Source organism: Pseudophryne corroboree, assembly GCF_028390025.1.
Source record: "Pseudophryne corroboree isolate aPseCor3 chromosome 3 unlocalized genomic scaffold, aPseCor3.hap2 SUPER_3_unloc_9, whole genome shotgun sequence".
NCBI lineage: Eukaryota > Metazoa > Chordata > Amphibia > Anura > Myobatrachidae > Pseudophryne > Pseudophryne corroboree.
Window position 1 is genome coordinate 1,380,445 of NW_026967585.1, and position 17,768 is coordinate 1,398,212.

At 44.6% G+C, this 17,768-nt stretch overlaps 1 protein-coding gene across 3 annotated transcripts in view; it reads right to left on the reverse strand.

The window, feature by feature from the left end:
- Positions 1-736: 736 nt before the first annotated feature.
- The window catches only part of LOC134984868 (zinc finger protein 585A-like), a 78,581-nt gene continuing 61,549 nt past the window's right edge, over positions 737-17,768 (reverse strand). Inside the window, exon 2 of one of the 3 annotated variants that reach the window (XM_063950347.1) lies at positions 737-3,263. In XM_063950347.1, coding sequence (XP_063806417.1) covers positions 1,589-3,263 — 1,675 coding nt within the window. In that variant the 3' untranslated portion in view covers positions 737-1,588. Of the gene's footprint in view, positions 3,562-17,768 lie in introns of all 3 variants that reach the window. The other 2 variants (XM_063950346.1, XM_063950345.1) reach the window with 2 other exon arrangements.

The window sequence follows — 17,768 nt, forward strand, 5'->3', positions numbered from 1 at the left end:
AATATATGCCTATATGTGTCTAATATGCCCCAAAAAAAGTATATATTGCTGTCCAGGGCGCCCCTCCTGCGCCCTGCACCAATCAGTGCCGGCCGTGTGTGTAACATGTGGGAGCAATGCTTACCTCAGTGAAGATCAGAAGTCTTCTGCCGCCAGAGACGTCTTCTTTTTTTCTTATACTCACCCGGCTTCTATCTTCCGGCACTGCGAGGAGGACAGCGGCGCGGCTCTGAGACGAACGGCAAGGGTGAGACCTGCGTTCCGACCCTCTGGAGCTAATGGTGTCCAGTAGCCTAAGAAGCAGGGCCTATCATTTAAGTAGGTCTTCTTCTCTCTCCCCAGTCCCACGATGCAGGGAGCCTGTTGCCAGCAGTCCTCCATGAAAATAAAAAACCTAACCAAATTATTTTATCAGAGAAACTCAGTAGAGCTGCCCTGTAGAGCACCCATTCTCCTCTGGGCACAGAATCTAACTGAGGTCTGGAGGAGGGGCATAGAGGGAGGAGCCAGTGCACACCCATACTAAAAGATCTTTAGAGTGCCCATATCTCCTGCGGAGCACGTCTATACCCCATGGTCCTTACGGAGTCCCCAGCATCCTCTAGGACGTAAGAGAAATAAAAGCAATGATGCAATAATTAGATGCAAACAAAAGCTTTTATTATGAAATCATACAGAGGAGTATCCGCACCATATAGATGTAACATACAACAAACCACTGCAAATGTAACCCGGGTGACTCTAATGCACATGATAATGTACAGGGTATATATGGATAGGATCTTGTATCTGAAAACACTCTGCACTCCTGATCAAGATGAGTGTCTGCAAGAAGTTAGGCAAACTAGAAGTGAAAACACGTTCCAATGGCCGCCATATTGTCGTGCAGCAATACAGATTGTGGAAACTGGTATTAGACATTCACAATTACACAAAGCACAAGATACAAAATAAACAGCAGAAAAAAGACCTAAGCATTTGGGATGTATTATTTAGGAAGTAAATAGAGGTACATTAATGAAAAGCGTGAGTAACAGTCATCAGTCTGCTTGTAAAGGTCTCTAAAGTGGAGGCCTCTTGGACTGTGCAAGGCACTGAGTTCCATGGTCAGGGCTGCAAAACTAAAAGTTCAACCCTTAAATGAATTACAGGAGATTCTTGGTACTGCTGGTAACAGTCCTTCATCTGTAGAAGCCAGCAAGCAGGGCAGTAAGGAGGCAGAAGCTGCTTTTAGTACCATTTAGGATTGGTATTAGGTTCTCAGTACGTGGAGCAAAAAGCAGGTCATCAGCATAGCAGTGGTAGACCAGGCCATGACGTCTGATTACATCACCCAGTGGTAGCACGTATATTTTATAAAGCATAGGAGATAGGATTGACCCTTGAGGAACATTGCACGACAGTGATAATTATACTCCAGAAGATTTAAATGGTTCCGTACTTGGGTAATGTCTAATATGTTCAACAAGAGCAGATTTATTTATCTCTCAGCATGAAAATGGATTCTTACTTGTGAAATTGCTGATGTTTAACAAGATCTGATTTCCATGCAAAACATTTCCCACACTCAGAACAGAAGTACGGCTTCTCACCTGTGTCTTCTCTGATGTCTAACAAGAGCTGATTTCTGTGTAAAACATTTCCCACACTCAAAACAGGAATACGGCTTCTCACCTGTGTGACTTCTCTGATGTGTAACAAGATCTGATTTCCGTGAAAAACATTTCCTACACTCAGAGCAGGAATATGGCTTCTCACCTGTGTGACTTCTCTGATGTGTAACAAGATGTGATTTATATGTAAAGCATTTCCCACACTCAGAACAGGAATGTGGCTTCTCACCTGTGTGACTTTTCTGATGTGTAACAAGATATGATTTCGATGCAAAACATTTCCCACACTGAGAACAGGAATATGGCTTCTCACCTCTGTGACTTCGCTGATGTGTAACAAGAATTGATTTCAATGCAAAACATTTCCCACACTCAGAACAGGAATATGGCTTCTCACCTGTGTGACTTCTCTGATGTGTAACAAGATGTGATTTATATGTAAAGCATTTCCCACACTCAGAACAGGAATTTGGCTTCTCACCTGTGTGACTTCTCTGATGTGTAACAAGATATGATTTATATGCAAAACATTTCCCACACTCAAAACAGGAATATGGCTTCTCACCTGTGTGACTTTTCTGATGTGTAACAAGATATGATTTCGATGCAAAACATTTCCCACACTGAGAACAGGAATATGGCTTCTCACCTCTGTGACTTCTCTGATGTGTAACAAGAATTGATTTCAATGCAAAACATTTCCCACACTCAGAACAGGAATATGGCTTCTCACCTGTGTGACTTCTCTGATGTATAACAAGATATGATTTATATGTAAAGCATTTCCCACACTCAGAACAGGATAATGGCTTCTCACCTGTGTGACTCCTCTGATGAGTAACAAGATTTGGTTTATATGAAAAACATTTCCCACACTGAGAACAGGAATATGGCTTCTCACCTGTGTGACTTTTCTGATGTGTAACAAGATATGATTTCGATGCAAAACATTTCCCACACTGAGAACAGGAATATGGCTTCTCACCTCTGTGACTTCTCTGATGTATAACAAGAATTGATTTCAATGCAAAACATTTCCCACACTCAGAACAGGAATACGGCTTCTTACCTGTGTGACTTCTCTGATGTGTAACAAGAGCTGATTTCTGTTTAAAACATTTCCCGCACTCAGAACAGGAATGTGGCTTCTCACCTGTGTGACTTCTCTGATGTGAAATAAGATGTGATTTATATGTAAAACATTTCCCGCACTCAGAACAGGAAAATGGCTTCTCACCTGTGTGACTTCTCTGATGTGTAACAAGACTTGATTTATATGCAAAACATTTCCTACACTCAAAACAGGAATACGGCTTCTCACCTGTGTGACTTCTCTGATGTGTAACAAGATCTGATTTCCGTGGAAAACATTTCCTACACTCAGCACAAGTATATGGCTTCTCACCTGTGTGACTTCTCTGATGTGTAATAAAAGCTGATGTCTGTGCAAAACACTTCCCACACTCAGAACAGGAATATGGCTTCTCACCTGTGTGACTTCTCTGATGTGTAACAAGATCTGATTTCCGTGGAAAACATTTCCTACACTCAGAACAGGAAAATGGCTTCTCACCTGTGTGACTTCTCTGATGTGTAACAAGAGCTGATTTTTGTGTAAAACATTTCCCACACTCAGAACATGGAAATGGCCTCTCACCTGCCTTAGCTGGCTGATGGGTAATACGCTTTGTATTCTGTGTAAAACATTTGGCATCTATAGAACAGGGAAACTCTGTATCTACTGTAGGAGCTGTAACTGCACCAATATCAGAGTGATCAGGAGAACATTTCCCAGGATCAGAGGGATCAGCTGATAGAGCTGGATGTATAATTGGGGTAATGGTGTTATTTCCTGGAGAATCCTGTCTACTGTCATTATCTTTTATATCACAATCCGGGGATAACATTAGATGTCCTTCTGAGATATTCCTGCTTGTGTGTCCATCTGCTGGAAGTAAAATACATTATGGAAATATAAAATGAGAAGACAAGACCCAGGGTGTTACAAGTAACAATATATAATTCTATAACTGACATTTTTTTTACCTGTAATCATTAAAAAACAAAAAACTTGGGATGCTTAGACTGGAGCTTGATCATGTGGGATTACTAGAGGTGACACAGGCGCTTGTGTGGGATTACTTGAGGTGACACGGGCGCTTGTGTGGGATTATTTGAGGTGACACGGACGCTTGTGTGGGATGACTAGAGGTGACATGGACGCTTGTGTGGGATGACTAGAGGTGACATGGACGCTCATGTGGGATTACTAGAGGTGACATGGACGCTCATGTGGGAATACTAGAGGTGACATGGACGCTCATCTGGGATTACTAGAGGTGACACGGACGCTCATGTGGGATTACTAGAGGTGACACGGACGCTCATGTGGGATTACTAGAGGTGACATGGACGCTCATGTGGGATTACTAGAGGTGACATGGACGCTCATGTGGGATTACTAGAGGTGACATGGACAGTCATGTGGGATTACTAGAGAGGACATGGACAGTCATGTGGGATTACTAGAGGTGACATGGATGCTCATGTGGGATTACTAGAGGTGACATGGACGCTCATGTGGGATTACTAGAGGTGACATGGACGCTCATGTGGGAATACTAGAGGTGACATGGACAGTCATGTGGGATTACTAGAGGTGACACGGACGCTTGTGTGGGATGACTAGAGGTGATACGCACGCTCATGTGGGATTAATAGGAGGTGACATGGACGTTCATGTGGGATTACTAGAGGTGACATGGACACTCATGTGGGATTAATAGAGGTGACATGGACAGTCATGTGGGATTACTAGAGAGGACATGGACAGTCATGTGGGATTACTAGAGGTGACATGGATGCTCATGTGGGATTACTAGAGGTGACATGGACGCTCATGTGGGATTACTAGAGGTGACATGGACGCTCATGTGGGAATACTAGAGGTGACATGGACGCTCATGTGGGATTACTAGAGGTGACATGGACGCTCATGTGGGATTAATAGAGGTGACATGGACAGTCATGTGGGATTACTAGAGGTGACACGGACGCTTGTGTGGGATGACTAGAGGTGATACGCACGCTCATGTGGGATTAATAGAGGTGACATGGACGTTCATGTGGGATTACTAGAGGTGACATGGACACTCATGTGGGATTACTAGAGGTGACATGGACAGTCATGTGGGATTACTAGAGGTGACATGGACAGTCATGTGGGATTACTAGAGGTGACACGGACGCTTGTGTGGGATGACTAGAGGTGATACGCACGCTCATGTGGGATTAATAGGAGGTGACATGGACGTTCATGTGGGATTACTAGAGGTGACATGGACACTCATGTGGGATTACTAGAGGTGACATGGACGCTCATGTGGGATTACTAGAGGTGACTTGGGCTTTGCAATAATAAAACAGCAAAGAAGAGAAAGCGCTGTCCTGTTTGCGCACTAATAAATACTATATAACCTTTATTAAGTACAGTAAAGTATGTAAGCTAAATCAGTGATATATAAACACAAAGGTAAATGTATAAAGGTGAATAAAGTAATAAAAAAATAAGATTTTACTTACAGGTAAATCTATTTCTCGTAGTCCGTAGTGGATGCTGGGGACTCCGTAAGGACCATGGGGAATAGACGTGCACTCTAAGAAAGAATTTGGATACTGGTGTACACTGGCTCCTCCCTCTATGTCCCTCCTCCAGACCTCAGTTAAGGAAACTGTGCCCGGAAGAGCTGACAGTACAAGGAAGGATTTTGGAATCCAGGGCAAGACTCATCCAGCCACACCAATCAAACCGTATCACTTGTGATAAATTTACGCAGTTAACAGTATGAACAACAATAGAGCATCAGAACAACCCTGATGCAACTACAACATAACCCTTATGTAAGCAATAACTATATACAAGTATTGCAGAAGAAGTCCGCATTTGGGATGGGCGCCCAGCATCCACTACAGACTACGAGAAATAGATTTAACGGTAAGTAAAATCTTATTTTCTGTAACGTCCTAGTGGATGCTGGGGACTCCGTAAGGACCATGGGGATTATACCAAAGCTCCCAAACGGGCGGGAGAGTGCGGATGACTCTGCAGCACCGAATGATCAAACTCAAGGTCCTCCTCAGCCAGGGTATCAAACTTGTAGAACTTCGCAAAAGTGTTTGACCCTGACCAAGTAGCTGCTCGGCAAAGCTGTAATGCCGTGACCCCTCGGGCAGCCGCCCAAGAAGAGCCCACCTTCCTTGTGGAATGGGCCTTTACTGATTTAGGCTGCGGCAATCCAGCCGCAGAATGAGCCTGCTGAATCGTGTTACAGATCCAGCGAGCAATCCTCTGCTTCGAAGCAGGAGCACCCAGCTTGTTGGATGCATACAGGATAAAAAGCGACTCAGTTTTATTGACCCTAGCCGTTCTGGCTACATAAATCTTCAAAGCCCTGACCACGTCTAGTAACTCGGAGTCCTCCAAGTCACGAGTGGCCACAGGCACCATAATAGGCTGGTTCATATGAAAAGATGACACCACCTTTGGCAGAAATTGTGGACGAGTCCTCAATTCCGCTCTATCCATATGAAAAACCAGATAGGGGCTTTTATGTGACAAAGCCGCTAATTCAGACACACGCCTCGTCGAGGCCAAGGCTAACAGCATGACCACCTTCCACGTCAGAAATTTTAACTCCACGTTAAGATCCCAAGGTGCCACTGGGGGCACAAAAGGTGGCTGAATATGTAGCACTCCCTTTACAAATGTCTGAACTTCAGGCAGCGAAGCCAGTTCTTTTTGAAAGAAAATAGACAGGGCTGAAATCTGGACCTTAATGGAACCCAATTTCAGGCCCAACGACACTCCCGACTGTAGGAAGTGAAGGAACCGGCCCAGCTGGAATTCCTCCGTGGGGGCCTTCCTAGTCTCACACCACGCAACATATTTGCGCCATATACGGTGATAATGTTTTGCCGTTACGTCCTTCCTAGCCTTTATCAGCATAGGAATGACCTCATCCGGAATGCCTTTTTTCGCTAGGATCCGGCGTTCAACCGCCATGCCGTCAAACGCAGCCACGGTAAGTCTTGGAACAGACAGGGCCCCTGTTGCAACAGGTCTTGCCTTAGAGGCAGAGGACATGGTTCCTCTGTGAGCATCTCTTGCAGATCTGGATACCAAGTTCTTCTTGGCCAATCCGGAACAATGAGTTTGTTCTCACTCCTCTTTTTCTTATAATTCTCAGCACCTTGGGTATGAGAGGAAAAGGAGGAAAGACATAAACCGACTGGAACACCCACGGTGTCACCAGTGCATCCACAGCTATCGCCTGAGGGTCTCCTGACCTGGCGCAATACTTCTGTAGTTTTTTGTTGAGGCAGGACGCCATCATGTCTTCTTGTGGCAATTCCCACCGACTCACAATCTGTGTGAAGACTTCTTGATGAAGTCCCCACTCTCCCGGGTGGAGGTCGTGCCTGCTGAGGAAGTCTGATTTCCAGTTATCCACTCCCAGGATGAACACTGCCGACAGGGTTCTCACATGATTCTCCGCCCAGCGAAGAATTCTGGCGGCTTCCGCCATCGCCACCCTGCTCCTTGTGCCGCCTTGGCGGTTTACATGAGCCACTGCGGTGATGTCTGACTGAATCAGCACCGACTTTTCGTGAAACAGGTTTTCCGCTTGACACAGGGCGTTGTATATGGCCTTTAGTTCCAGGATATTGATGTGGAGGCAAGTCTCCCGACTTGACCACAGACCTTGGAAATTTCTTCCCTGTGTGACTGCCCCCCACCCTCAGAGGCTTGCATCCGTGGTCACCAGGACCCAGTCCTGAATGCCGAATCTGCGGCCCTCTAGAAGGTGAGTACTCTGCAGCCACCACAGGAGCGACACCCTTGCCCTGGGGGATAGGGTGAACAGCCGATGCATCTGTAGATGCGATCCGGACCACTTGTCCAACAGATCCCATTGAAAGGTCCTCGCATGGAACCTGCCGAAGGGAATGGCCTCGTATGATGCCACCATCTTTCCCAGGATTCGCGTGCAGTGATGCACCGACACCTATTTTTGTTTCAACAGGCCTCTGACCAATGTCATGAGCTCCTGAGCCTTCTCCATCGGGAGATAAACCTTCTTCTGGTCGGTGTCCAGAATCATGCCCAGGAAGGGCAGACGAGTCGTAGGGATCAACTGCGACTTTGGGATATTCAGAACCCAGCCGTGTTAGTGTAATACCTCCCGAGATCGCGCTACGCTGATCAGCAACTGCTCCCTGGACCTCGCCTTTATGAGGAGATCGTCCAAGTACGGGATAATTGTGACTCCTTGCTTTCGCAGGTTTACCATCATCTCCGCCATTACCTTGGTAAATATTCTCGGTGCCATGGAGAGACCAAACGGCAACGTCTGAAATTGGTAATGACAATCTTGTACCAGAAATCTTAGGTACGCCTGATGAGGTGGATAAATAGGGACATGCAGATAAGCATCCTTTATGTCCAGAGACACCATAAAATCCCTCCTTTCCAGGCTTGCGATGACCGCTCTGAGCGATTCCATCTTGAACTTGAACCTTTTCAGGTATATGTTCAGGGATTTTAAATTTAATATTGGTCTGACCGAACCGTCCGGTTTCGGTACCACAAACATGGTCGAATAATACCCCTTGCCCTGCTGAGGGATGGGAACATTGACCACCACCTGCTGAAGATACAATTTTTGAATTGCAGCTAATACTATTTCCCTCTCTAAGGGGGAAGCTGGCAGGGCCGACTTGAGGTAACAGTGAGGGGGCATCTCCTCGAATTCCAGCTTGTATCCCTGAGACACAATCTCTATTGCCCAGGTATCCACCTGGGAGTTAACCCATTTGTGGCTGTAATTTCGGAGACGCGCCCCCACCGGGCCTGGCTCCACCTGTGGAGCCCCAGCGTCATGCAGTGGATTTAGTTGAAGCCGGGGAGGACTTCTGTTCCTGGGAACTAACTGTGTTGTGCAGCTTCTTTCCTCTACCCTTGCCTCTGGCAAGAAAGGACGCACCTCGTATTTTCTTGCCTCTTTGTGAACGAAAGGACTGCATTTGGTAATACGGTGCTTTCTTAGGTTGTGAGTGAACATATGGCAAAAAAGATGACTTTCCAGCCGTGGCTCTGGAGACCAGATCCGATAGACCCTCCCCAAACAACTCCTCACCCTTATAAGGTAAAACCTCCATGTGCCGTTTCAAGTCGGCATCACCTGTCCACTGCCGAGTCCACAGGACCCTTCTGGCAGAAATAGACATTGCATTTATTCTAGAGCCTAGAATGCTAATGTCTCTTTGAGCATCTCTCATATATAGGACAGCGTCTTTTATGTGCCCCAGGGTCAATAATATAGTATCTTTGTCCAAGGTATCGAAATCCTCAGATAAGGTATCCGTCCATGCACTACACACCCAGGCCGACGCAATTGCCGGACTTAGTAAGGTACCTGAATGTGTATAAATGGACTTCAGGGTACCCTCTTGTTATCTATCTGCAGCATCTTTTAGGGTGGCCGTATCCTGTGACGGCAGGGCTACTCACTTGGATAAGCGTGTCAGAGCTTTATCCACCCCGGGAGAGGATTCCCAGCGTAACCTGTCCGTTGGCGGGAAAGGATACGCCCTAAGCAACCGCTTGGAAATCTGCAGTCTCTTATCCGAAAATTTCCCAAGCCTTTTCACATAACTCATTTAGCTCATGTGAAGGGGGAAAGGTCACCACCTGCCTTTTTTTCCCCATACATATGAACCCTCTTGTCAGGGACTGGGTTTCCTCTGTGATGTGCAACACATCCTTCATTGCTATAATCATGTAACGGATGGCTTTAGCCATTTTAGGCTGTAATTTTGCATCATCGCACTCGACACTGGACTCTGAGTCCGTGTCGGTATCTGTGTCAACAATTTGGGATAGTGGGCGCTTTTAAGACCCTGACGGTCTCTGCGACACAGGATCAGGCATGGGCTGTGACCCCGACTGTCCCAAGGCTTCTGCTTTATCCAGCCTTTTATGCAAGGAATTAACATTTTCATTTAAAACCTTCCACATATCCATCCAATCAGGTGTCGGCGCCGTCGGCAGGGAAACACCGATTTCAACAGCTCCCGCTCTATTTCCACATAGCCTTCCTCGTCAAACATGTCGACACACTCGTACCGACACACCACACACACACACACACACACACACACACAGGGGATGCTCTTTTTGAAGACAGTTCCCCCACAAGGCCCTTTGGAGAGACAGAGAGAGAGAGTAAGCCAGCACACACCCCAGCGCTATATGTCCCAGGAATCACACAGTAACTTAGTGTTAACCTAGTAGCTGCTGTATGTATAGTTTTTGCGCCCAAATTATGTGCCCCCCCTCTCTTTCCACCCTCTTCTACCGTGATTCTGCAGGGGAGAGCCTGGGGAGCTTCCTCTCAGTTGAGCTGTGGAGAGAAATTGGCGCTGGTGAGTGCTGAGGAAGAAGCCCCTCCCCCTCAGCGGCGGGCTTCTGTCCCGCTTTTCTGTGCAAAATAATGGCGGGGGCTCATGCATATATACAGTGCCCAACTGTATATATGCTGCTGTTTTGCCAAGAGGTCTTTAATTGCTGCCCAGGGCGTCCCCCCCTCTCTGCGCCCTGCACCCTACAGTGAACGGAGTGTGTAGGATCGTGTGGGCGCAATGGCGCACAGCTGCAGTGCTGTGCGCTACCTCAGAATGAAGACTGACGTCTTCTGCCGCCGATTTCGATGTCTTCTATCTTCAGACACCGTCTTCCGTTTTCTGGCTCTGCGAGGGGGACGGCGGTGCGGCTCCGGGATCGGACGACAAAGGGTGAGATCGTGTGTACGATCCTTCTGGAGCTAATGGTGTCCAGTAGCCTAAGAAGCAAGACCTATCCGCAGTTAGTAGGGTTGCTTCTCTCCCCTCAGTCCCACGTAGCAGAGAGCCTGTTGCCAGCAGAAGCTCTCTGAAAATAAAAAAACCTACCAAAATACTTTCTAATAGCAAGCTCAGGAGAGCTCACTAAAAAGCACCCAGCTCGGCCGGGCACAGATTCTAACTGGGGTCTGGAGGAGGGACATAGAGGGAGGAGCAAGTGCACACCAGTATCCAAATTCTTTCTTAGAGTGCCCAGTCTCCTGCGGAGCCCGTCTATTCCCCATGGTCCTTATGGAGTCCCCAGCATCCACTAGGACGTTAGAGAAAAACAAGTGTATTTGTTGTTACACATCGGCATGTATATTATATTGGGTGTTAATTGATTCAGTGCTGGTAATCCTGTTCAGTAAGAATATATTAATATATTACACCCATACGAGGACGGGCTAAATTACACATTCAATAATATTGTGGCAGCGTTTCCTCCAGCGGTAATCTCAATGTAACATCATACTATATGTATAAACACTTTATGGGGGGAATTCAGTTCATCGCAAAAACTCCCTAACCAATTAGCTGCAAAAAGTTAGTGGTGAAAATTCTCCATAGGTTTTACTGCAAGTTTTTTTATTTTGCGCACAAATGTCTGCGCACTGAGCAGTTCTGCGGTGTTAGGAGGAACTCGTATAAAAAGCCTTTTTAAATGTTTCCTACTGTATTGTCTTACTGACCTATAGTTTCTTACTGTATTGTCTTACTGACCTATAGTTTCTTACTATATTGTGTTTCTGACATATAGTTTATTACTGTATTGTCATATTGACCTAGTTTCCTAATGTATTATCTTACTGACCTATAGTTTCCTACTGTGTTGTCTTACTGACCTATAGTTTCCTTCCATATTGTCTTACTGACCTATAGTTTTACTGTATTGTCTTACTGACCTATAGCTTCTTACTGAATTGTCTTACTGACCTATCGTTTCCTACTGTATTGTCTTACTGACCTAGTTTCCGACTGTATTGACTTACTGACCTTCAGTTTCCTACTGTATTGTCTTACTGACCTATAGTTTCTTACTGTATTGTCTTACTTACCTAGTTTCCTTCCGTATTCTTTTACTGACCTAGTTTCCTTCTGTATTGTCATACTGACCTATAGTTTCTTAATGTATTGTCTTACTCACCTATAGTTTACTAATGTATTGTCTTACTGACCTATAGTTTCTTACAGTATTGTCTTACTGACCTATAGTTTCTTACAGAATTGTCTTACTGACCTAGTTTCCTTAAATATAGTCTTAATGACCTATAGGTTTCCTAATGTATTGTCTTACTGACCTATAGTTTCTTATGGTATTATCTTACCTATAATTTCCTTCTGTATTGTCTTACTGACCTATAGTTTCTTACTGTATTGTCTTTTTGTCCTATAGTTTACAACTGTATTGCCTTACTGAACTATAGTTTACTACTGTATTGTCTTTCTGACCTATAGTTTATTACTGTATTGTCTAACTGAACTATTGTCTCTTACTATATTGTCTTACTGACCTATTGTTTCCTAATCCTACTGTATTGTCTTACTGACCTAGTTTCCTACTGTATTGTCTTACTGACCAAGTTTCCGACTGTATTGACTTATTGACCTACAGGTTCCTACTATATTGTCTTACTGACCTATAGTTTCTTAATGTATTGTCTTACTTACCTAGTTTCCTTCCGTATTCTTTTACTGACCTAGTTTCCTTCTGTATTGTCATACTGACATATAGTTTCTTAACGTATTGTCTTACTCACCTATAGTTTCCTAATGTATTGTCTTACTGACCTAGTTTCTTACAGAATTGTCTTACTGACCTAGTTTCCTTAAATATAGTCTTAATGACCTATAGGTTTCCTATTGTGTTGTCTTACTGACCTATAGTTTCCTATTGTGTTGTCTTACTGACCTATAGTTTCCTACTGTATTGTCTTACTGACCTATAGTTACATACTGGATTGTCTTACTGACCTATAGTTTCCTACTGTGTTGTCTTACTGACCTTTAGTTTCCTTCCATATTGTTTTACTGACCTATAGTTTCTTACTGTATTGTCTTACTGAACTATAGTTTCTTACTGTATTGTCTTACTGAACTATAGTTTCTTACTGTATTGTCTTACTGACCTATAGTTTCTTATGGTATTATCTTACCTATAATTTCCTTCTGTATTGTCTTACTGACCTTTTCTCCTCCTGCATTGTCTTACTGACCTATAGTTTCTTACTGTATTGTCTTTCTGTCCTATAGTTTCCTACTGTATTGTCTTACTGAACTATAGTTTACTACTGTATTGTCTTAGTGACCTATAGTTTCTTACTGTATTGTCTTTCTGACCTAGTTTCTTAATGTATTGTCTTACTGACCTATAGTTTCCATCTGTATTGTTTTACAGACCTATTGTCTCTTACTATATTGTCTTACTGACTCATCATTTCCTAATTCTACTGTATTGTTTTACTGACCTACAGTTTCCTACTGTATTGTTTTACTGACCAACATGGATGCTCATGTGGGATTACTAAGAGGAGACACGGACTCTCGTGTGGGATTACTAGAGGTGACACGGACGCTCGTGTGGAATTACTAGAGGTGACACGGACGTTCGTGTGGGATTACTAGAGGTGACACGGACGCTCGTGTGGGATTACTAGAGGTGACACGGAAGCTCGTGTGGGATTACTAGAGGTGAAACGGACGCTCGTGTGCGATTACTAGAGGAGACACGGACGCTCGTGTGCGATTACTAGAGGTGACACGGACCCTCTTGTGGGATTACTAGAGGTGACACGGACCCTCATGTGGGTTTACTAGAGGTGACACGGACGCACATGTGGAATTACTAGAGGTGACACAGACGCACATGTGGGATTACTAGAGGTGACACAGACGCACATGTGGGATTACTAGGTGACACAGACGCACATGTGGGATTACTAGAGGCGACACAGACGCACATGTGGGATTACTAGAGGTGACACAGACGCATATGTGGGATTACTAGAGGTGACACAGACGCACATGTGGGATTACTAGAGGTGACACAGACGCACATGTGGGATTACTAGAGGTGACGTGGACGCTCATGTGGGATTACTAGAGGTGATACAGACACACATGTGGGATTACTAGAGGTGACAGGGACGCTCATGTGGGATTACTAGAGGTGACAGGGACGTTCATGTGGGATTACTAGAGGTGACAGGGACGCTCATGTGGGATTACTAGAGGTGACAGGGACGCACATGTGGGATTACTAGAGGTGACAGGGACGCACATGTGGATTACTAGAGGTGACACAGACGCACATGTGGGATTACTAGAGGTGACAGGGACGCACATATGAGATTACTAGAGGTGACATGGACGCTCATGTGGGATTACTAGAGGTGACATGGACGCTCATGTGGGATTACTAGAGGTGACTTGGGCTTTGCAATAATAAAACAGCAAAGAGAAAGTGCTGTCCTGTTTGCGCACTAATAAATAACATATAACCTTTATTAAGTACGGTAAAGTATGTAAGCTAAATCAGTGTGTCGAAGTCGGAAAAATATCATGCTACACGTTGCCATATATTCACCCCATGCGCTTGCCCGCTGCACATACACATTTTCTCCCGTGCGTGCGCATATTCACAGTTGCGTGCCGGCGCCTCCACGGACGTGCGCTCGGGCGCGTGGTATGTGCATTTATGGTAGAGTTTGTGTGCGTCTAGCGGGTGACTCAATTGTTAAATAATAAATCCAAATAGTATGTTTTATAGATAATGTTCCCCTTAATAATAACTGTAACTTTGTTTATTGTAGCTGGTCCCTGGACAGAGGAATTCCTCTTTACATGATACAAAGGGTCAGATAGGGTCGGAGCGGTGGTTCCTGGTACCTAACTAAAGAACATTTTATTAGGAACAATCCGGTGCTGGTTAGGTAAAGATTAATCGCTCCTGCGAATAGTTATGTCTATTAGTAGTTTCTGGACATTTACTATATTTGCGGTTCATTATCCATGCGGCGGGAATTCTGAGATTCCCTCCCACCTGAGCAGTTTGATATAGTCACAGCCCACCTGTTTAAACCAACCTATGACCTTTTGTTATAATGCGAGGAGACATTCCTGTGTCCAATGAACAATGAGATTATGGGTCCCTTTGTAGTGTACTGTAAGCAGTGTATATAAGATCAGCCAGCCTGGCCAAGCTCAGTCTTCTCTCCACAACGGTTTTCATCATTGACTAACCCAGAGCTGGTAACCAGGACTGTGCAGCGAATCATTACCCAGTGTGTAAGTACTCTCTGTGACCATTCTTAAGGCCCATACACACTTGACGATAAAATGAATGATGTCGTTCATTTCAGCCCTCGTCAACGACGTCGCTCATTATATCGTCAAGTGTGTATGCATCCGACGACCACCGATGCGCGGCCCCGCGGAACGTTAACGACCCTCGCTTATCTGTGGAGCATGTATGCTCAATTTCCACTATGGCCGTTACCGACCAGAGGCGTCGTTGAATGTGTATGGTGTGAACGACCAAAGACCAACGACCAAGCCAATGTTCACCAGCCCTGTTCCCAGCTCATTATTTTAATAAACTGTTCAGCTTAGATGCTTCAACGATGAATGGTCTATGGTCTTTGGTCGTTGGTAGTGTGTATGCTCATGTCGTTTGCTCAGCCGTTCAAGGGAAGTTCAAGGGAAGTCGTTAACGACGTGTGCATCATCAAGTGTATATGGGCCTTTAATCTCTGACTGTAATTGTGCCACGATCTCTCTCTCTCTCTCTCATTGTATGTTATTGTTTGCGATTGTGCCGCTTTTGTGTATTTATGTGTAGTTATTCTGTTAGATATTGATATTAGCCTGTAGTGTATGAACTGTCAATTGTACTTCCTCTTTTTATATAACTAAATCCTGTTAGTAAAGGTTTTGGAGCCCTAGCAAGGTATTGTGTGTGTATTACATTGCAGAGGGTATTCAGAGCGACTCAATCACTCAAACAGCATTTACACTAACAAGGTTAAGCAGCGTTATATCGCTGCAGTATTTCAGTAGTAAGGTTTACAATACAAACTCAATCGTAGTGTGTTGCATACAAGGTTTACTGAGTGTCATCCCGTGAGCGTCTGCGCCACTCGTGTTCCCCTCGCGGTCACAGCGTCCGCTACGCTAGTAGCGTAGCATTACGGTAGTCAGCCGCCTATAGCGTGTTCGATACCAAGCGTAAGGCTGTGAGCGAGCGTGCCGCTTGTGCGTCTCGATCACGGCTGAGCGTCTGCTACGCTAAGTGCGTACCCTTACGGTACCCCATACGCCAATTGCGTACTAAGTCTCTTACCTACATATAGTGAAAGTTATAAGGTAATAAATCAGCATTATCAATTGGGAGCTCGTCCGTCCTCCACATATCCACACTAGTGCAAACAGACTTTATCTGTCAGCAAAAGGCGGGAAAGCAGTATCCTTTCATATCCGTATTGGTGGTGAGGGATACAGTGGTGCTGACTAGATAAGCGTCTGTTACGCTACGTTGTAGGAGTGCTGGGGTGGAATCCGGAACGGGAAGGTAAGAACATTACGCTATTATCTTTTAAAACTGTTTATTTCTGTTTTGCGTACGCACACACGCACGCACGCACACATCTGTATTTCTTTTCAATTGGGTAGTTTCACGCCTCACTCTCCTGTTTGCCATTTATAATTGATAACGTGCTGAGAAAGATTGGTTGATATTGGTAAGTTAAAAGTAAAAATAATACGTTAAGGAGTAAATTGTAAAACACGCACACGGCTTTGCCTAAAGATACAAGGAAAGATCTGTGTGGTGTTCGGTAGATGATTACAGTTAAAGATCATTTACATTGATATAAACGTTAGTTGTATTTCTGTGGATATACCTGGCTTGCGTACACTTGTCCCTAACAAAGGGTGGGACTAGCAAACGCGATGCAAGGGCCGACGCATATTACGCAACGGAGCGTCTAGGTACGCCCACATGATACAAATCACACGATAGTATTGTTTTAAGTAGGCGATACGGAGGCAACGCGATAATAGCGCAAATCAATCTCAGTGTCCAAAATTTTAATCTAATAGATCATTCTCTAGTTGCAACTCCTCTGGACTAGACTGCGATACTGAATTAAATGGATTTCTGCGCAGAAACGACAGTAAAGAGTATATGAGGTTAAACTGTGTGTATACACATATATATATATATATATATATATAGAAAAAGGCAGGGGTCCGGCACAGCCGCTTGAACATGGTAAAGCATTGGGTGCCCTCACAATAATAGACAGAGGAAGCAGGTGGTGCGGCACTCCAATGACTGACACAGAGACAATATTATAAACGTTTCAATGCCCGTATTTAATGTGGCATTTTCGTCAGGACATACATTAAAAAGTAAACGTACCTTATAAAGGAACCATCACCATGTGGAGAACGCCGGCCGGCGCGGCGGGACCACCCACCTAACCGACTCAGCAGTGATTGCGTCATGGCGCACAAAAGATACGCGTCTGACTGTGAATGATAGGAGACCCGTCACCATGACAACCAAAATAACAAAAATAACAAAGCACGCAAAGACATAGGCACATCACATAGAGGTAGAACTAGTCGTAGCGAAACAGATCAGATGAAAAAAACAATGATATAACAAAACAGATCAAATATCAAAAATAGAACAAATGAATAAAATTGATACAGACTAGCATCAATATAAATATACGGGTAAATATTAAAGTCAGCTGACTAACTGTGCAATAGATCAATTTAAGTAAGAGCCAAAGTAGCAATACCAGATTGTTCATTAAGGCCACCTGGAACTAGGGTACCTAAACGGTGAATCCAGCGTGCCTCACAATGCAGCAATTTAAGACCACGATTCCCACCTCTAAGGGATACAGGTATATGATCAATCATCCTGTACTTTAGTGATGTAAGGCTGTGTGAGGCTGAGGCAAAATGCCTCGCCACGGGTTGGTCACTATTGCCCGAAATTAAAGCCGCTTTAATGGCTGAACGATGGGCTGCCATCCGCCCCTTGAATGAGCGTTCAGTTTTGCCTATATAAGACAAACTGCATGGGCAGATGATTTGATAAACAATAAACTTTGAATTACATGTGAGTCTGTGTCTGATGGATAGTTTTTTACCCGTATGAGGGTGGTAAAAGGTATCACCAGGGATAAGAAATTTGCATGT